Source organism: Sardina pilchardus, chromosome 14 (assembly GCF_963854185.1).
Source record: "Sardina pilchardus chromosome 14, fSarPil1.1, whole genome shotgun sequence".
NCBI lineage: Eukaryota > Metazoa > Chordata > Actinopteri > Clupeiformes > Clupeidae > Sardina > Sardina pilchardus.
The window spans coordinates 6448049-6453512 of NC_085007.1; the positions used below are offsets into that span (position 1 = coordinate 6448049).

Sequence of the window (5464 nt, forward strand, 5' to 3'; positions counted from 1 at the left end):
CATACACACACTCTCTCTTTCTCTCTCTCTCACACACACACACACACACACACACACACACACACACACATATACAGTACACATATACACACACACACACACACACACACACACAGACACACACACAAACACACACACTGTACACACACACACACACACATGCAGTACACATGTATACACACACACACACACACACACACACACACACAGAGTGACCTCTCTCCTCCTGTGCAGGTGGGCTTCATCGACTACATCGTGCATCCGCTGTGGGAGACGTGGGCGGACCTGGTGCTGCCCGACGCCCAGGAGCTGCTGGACACGCTGCAGGAGAACCGGGACTGGTACCAGAACGCCATCCCGCAGAGCCCGTCGCCCACCAACGCCCACGCGCGGCCCGGCGACCGCTTCCACTTCCAGCTCACGCTGGAGGAGGACGGGGAGACGGACACGGAGAAGGACAGCGGCAGCGTGGAGGAGGAGGAGGAGGAGGAAGAGGAGGAGGAGGAGAAGGAGGATGAGGAGGAGAAGAAAAAGAGTAGCGGGGACAGTCAGACGCTTTGCACACAAGATCCCCAGTCCCCCCAGGAAGGGGAGGAGCGGACAGCTAAAGAGGAACTGGGGCCTAGTGACACATAGCCTTCTGTGTGTGTGTGTGTGTGTGTGTGTATGTGTGTGTATGTGTGTGTGTGTGAGAGTCCTGTTGGAAAGAGCACTAATTCTAAATACTGAAGCTCCAAAGCACACAGGGGGCTCTCCTGAGGACTGACCACTGAGCCCTCTCCCAGCTGGGGTGGCGTGTCTTTGCTGTCTCCACATAGTAGAGAGTCTCCGCTCTCAGGATAGTACAGTATCTGTGCAGTGTCTCTGCTGTTTGGAGAGTAGAGAGTCTCCGCTCTCAGGATAGTAGAGTCTCCGCTCTCAGGATAGTAGAGTATCTGTGAAGTGTATCTCTGCTGGTTGGAGAGTAGAGAGTCTCTGCTGTTTGGGGAGTAGAGAGTCTCTGCTGTTTAGAGAGTAGAGAGTCTCTGCTGTTTGGGGAGTAGAGAGTCTCTGCTGTTTGTGGAGTAGAGAGTCTCTGCTGTTTGTGGAGTAGAGAGTCTCTGTTGTTTGGGGAGTAGAGAGTCTCTGCTGTTTAGAGAGTAGAGAGTCTCTGCTGTTTGGGGAGTAGAGAGTCTCTGCTGTTTGGGGAGTAGAGAGTCTGCTGTTTAGAGGGTAGAGAGTCTCTGCAGGTTGGAGGGTAGAGAGTCTCTACTGTTTGGGGAGTAGAGAGTCTGCTGTTTGGAGGGTGGAGTGTGTCTGTTCTCAGGAATCTTTGGCCCTGGTTCTGCTTCACCTTGTTTACCTGCTTCTGTCCTTCCGTCTACACTCAATATAGGGGTCTGCATTATTTTAGTGTGTGATAGAAAGAACCTGTGTGTGTCTGTCTCTGTGTGTGCGTGTGTGCGTGTGAGAGAGAGAGAGAGAGAGAGAGAGAGAGAGAGAGAGAGAGAGAGAGAGAGAGTTCAGACACCTGCCAGGGTTAAGTCTTCCTTAAACGAGATTCATACATGCAGCTGCAAAGCTGTTGTTGCCTCCTGCATTCTTTTGTAGATAAGGATCACATTTAACATTTGACTAAAGGGACATTCTCCTTCTTTTCATGGCCAGAAAAGTCTGCTTGATTTTGTGAATTGTGTGCAAATTACGGGGTGCCCCTTGCAAGGCGTGGTTGCCACATTTGAACAAAATCTGTTTTTATGTGTTTGTCTGTTTGTTTGTTTGTTTGTTTGTCCTTTGTCAGCTCAGAGCATACAGCCCAGAACTGCCCTTACGTTGTTTCCTTAATGTCACCTCACAGTTACAGTATGTTTGTAATGCTACGCTACATGTCTTTATACAGTAATACATTGATTTCAGAATATGTTCATATGTTTATTAGTCTCTAATGTGCCTGTTGAACAGGAGTTGTACCCTTCTTATGCTTGAACAGATAGAAAATGCCCTTTATACAAAATCCATGAACAAACTCCCTCAGCAATAAACCAACTCGTCTAATACTCAACACCCTCAACACTCAACAGTCTAAAGGCCCAACAACTCCCTCAACCTCCAGCCTCTCACTCAATTCTCTCAGTAACTCACCCAACACCTCATTAATCCCCAACATCCCTACCATACCCAACACCCAACAATTAATTATTCCCCAACATCCTCACCATATCCAGCACCCAACAACTCCCTACTCTCCAACACCCAACAACTCATTATTTCCTCCCCAACACCCTTACCGACACCCAACAACTCATTATTCCCCAACACTCTTACAGTGCCCAACACCCAACAACTCCCTACTCTCCAACACCCAACAACTCATTATTTCCTCCCCAACACCCAACAACTCAATATTTCCCAACACCCAACAACTCATTACTCCCCAACACCCAACAACTCATTACTCCCCAACTCCCAACGACTCCCTACTCCCCACTCCCCAACACCCAACAACTCATCATTCCCCAACCCCCTTACCATGATTATTACTCAATAACACACCACTCCACAAATACCTTCACAATCCAATGTCCACCAGTTATTTCCTAACTGAGCAACACCTTTATCACCCACTCCTCCATCCATCACCTCCCAGAGCTCACCAACCGTGTTGTGTGGCAATAAAGTGCATTCTGCCTATTGATCTATCCATTTGTTGTAGGGTAGCGCTGTAGTCCAGCGTGTCGTCCATGCCGTATGTCTTTTGCTCGCTCAACATGTCTAGAGGAGGGCATCTGGGGACGTTACACTTCATTTACTGGTGAGACCACCAGAACCAGGTTTGGCTATCCCAACAACTCCCGGCACTCTGCATAGCAGGTTCGTCTAGTCCTTAGTTCTACTCACCCTGGGTCCATTTGGCGTTATAAAGACACCTCTCGTCTGGTCACTAATATAAATGTAAGGCTCTAAGAGTCACAGTTTTCAGAAATTGGGATGACTTGCATTTTAAGATGAAATGATGCTATGGTGCGTTGCTAAATTAATGTTAAATTGTTTTGTTTTTTTTTGCTGCACTACCCATAATACCCATATGTTCAGTTTCACCACAACTGAAGTTACCACTTGCCTTGATCTCATACACACATCTTAGCTTAGCTTTGCTTGCTAGTGATAACTAGGTCAGGGTTCGGCTAATTAAACCGTTCCATTGTTACCAAACTCAGACTACTGTACCTCATCCAGATGAGCTTAGGTGCTCAGTTGTTTTTCAGTCTGCTTCCTTAGTCAGTTTCCAAACAAAGCTTTCTAGTGTACACATTTTCTAATAAATAATACTCTCATTGGCACTAAATGGCTTATGGGACAACCTCTTTGGATCAAGGAGGGATTTGTGTTATCGGGGTCAGTGGTAGGTCCCGTGGGATAGATTAAGGAGTCTTTTCATTGGGGTCAGGGGTCAAACTTTTATACTAGGTTTTTTATTATTATTATTGGGGTTGTGTGGTGATCCTTTGGGATTTTGTAGGAAGCTAATAATCCTCCTGATATACTGATGGGGAGTTAATAATCTGTTGGTTATGGTTAGGGCTACATTCTTTGTGGTAGGTATGCTATTCCCTTATTCCCTCAAATATATTCGGTCTCTGTTAATTATGTCAAAGTTATTAAGAGATTTCACATCGCCCTCCAGGTAGACCAGCCCTCCTCTGTTTGAACACGAGCTGTTTAACTCATGCTAGCTAAAACATCACTCTCAATTTTCTAACCAAAACAAAGTTTATAATCAGGTTGTTTTGCCCATGTCACTCACCACCCCCTTACATTATCATATACACTTCTAGTAAACTCTTACCTCACCCTCTTTCCTCTTATGTCTATTCGCTTAGCCCACCAATACTGATAGCTGATGCTTGAAGCAATGCTGTGATGTTTTACCGCATCACTCAGTTTAGATAAACACGCCTAGATTCGAAACGTTGCTTTAATGGAATGCATTTGAAACTGAGAGTGATTTTTTTCGAGAGAGTGTGGAGTTTGTGCTGCTATATAAAATGAAACCAAAAGTCAGGCCTCCATGCCTAAACCCTTAGGTAGGTGTACTGCTATTTTTCTGTACAAAATTGCAGTTCTATGTAGTGCAATGCAGCTTTTCCATGTTCAAAATATTGCATTTTGTGCATATGAACTGCAAATAATTCTTCAGAAAACTGCAGTATTGACACTTGAAGTAGTTTAGTTATTTTTCTTATAAGAGAAGCTCTCCTCGCTACCAATAAGCAGCAATCTGAGGCTTTCCTAACGGACATGAGTCTCATCCCCCTGAGCTTGTATCTCTACAACACACCTCCCCTAAAGCAGGCCCATTGAGGCGGGCAGGTTCCCCTGACATGACTGGCTGTATGCAGAGTTGATTTTGTTATTTATTTATGGTTATTAGTTAAAGGCTCAGTCCACAATTCTGACCCCAGTATACTTGTTGTCGAATTACTCCCATGTTTTGTGTTCGCACTTAAAACAACTCTAGGCTATTAGAGATTTTGTACACAACCCTGGCTCTGTAAATGGGAAACAGAACAGTTCAAACGAACCCATACATGCACTGTTGCAGCCAAAGGACAACATTGCTTCAAGAACATGGAAGGACAGAGATTGAGGACTACACCTATAACCCCAAGTCTTTGCTATCTGTGACTGACATGGATTCCTTTTAGTGCCGGTTCTGTCCTCACCACTAGACCTTATTATTGTCTGTTTACTTGCACTGTGTCCCCAGGTTTTGTTCCATCATGTTTCGTTTTAAAGGTGCACAATGTAGAATTTAGTGTCAGCCGTAGGGACTGCAGATCGCAACTAACTAAATACCTCTCTATTTCCAAGTGTGTAGGAGAAGCTACAGTGGCCATCATGTGTAAATAAAAATAGAAAGGCCCTCCATAGAGCTAGTGTTTTCACGGCTGTAGAAACATGTAGAAAGGACCCTCTCTTTATGGAAATTCTAAGGGCTCATTCTAAGATAACATCACATAGTGATTCATCATTACAGGTGATATACAGTAGGTGACTATAGAAAACAAGATTGTGAATACTATATTGTATTTCTGCTAATAGTTGACACTAAATTCTACATGTTGCACCTTTAAAGAATGACTGTTAGGTCCATCATCCCTACCACTAGTGTTCCTCTGTATAGCAACTTAAGTTAAGAGGATAGATTGTTTTTATTTTTCTTATTTACACTATCCCTGTGCTAATATGCTATATGCTAACTTGTTTTTCCTAAACGAATAAAGGAAAAGTGACGTTGGAGCTTTAGAGAGACGAGACTGGACAAACTAAAGCCGCACTGAATGAGAAGGAGAATGCCGCTGGTGATAGGCCCCAGGGCTGTGCCTTACTTACATTTACTTGCATTTGTTGTTGCTGGCTGGCAGTTTTCATCTATCTACACCTATGTAGCCTGAATGCTAAGGCAGAACAAGTACTATATTTT

At 44.6% G+C, this 5464-nt stretch overlaps 1 protein-coding gene across 2 annotated transcripts in view; it reads left to right on the plus strand.

Annotated features, from left to right (window-relative positions):
- LOC134100664 (cAMP-specific 3',5'-cyclic phosphodiesterase 4D-like) overlaps positions 1–832 on the plus strand; it is a 54396-nt gene extending 53564 nt beyond the window's left edge. For both annotated transcript variants that reach the window (XM_062554020.1, XM_062554021.1), the window contains one exon: positions 235–832. In XM_062554020.1, coding sequence (XP_062410004.1) covers positions 235–636 — 402 coding nt within the window. In that variant the 3' untranslated portion in view covers positions 637–832. The remainder of the gene's footprint in view (positions 1–234) is intronic.
- Positions 833–5464: the final 4632 nt, after the last annotated feature.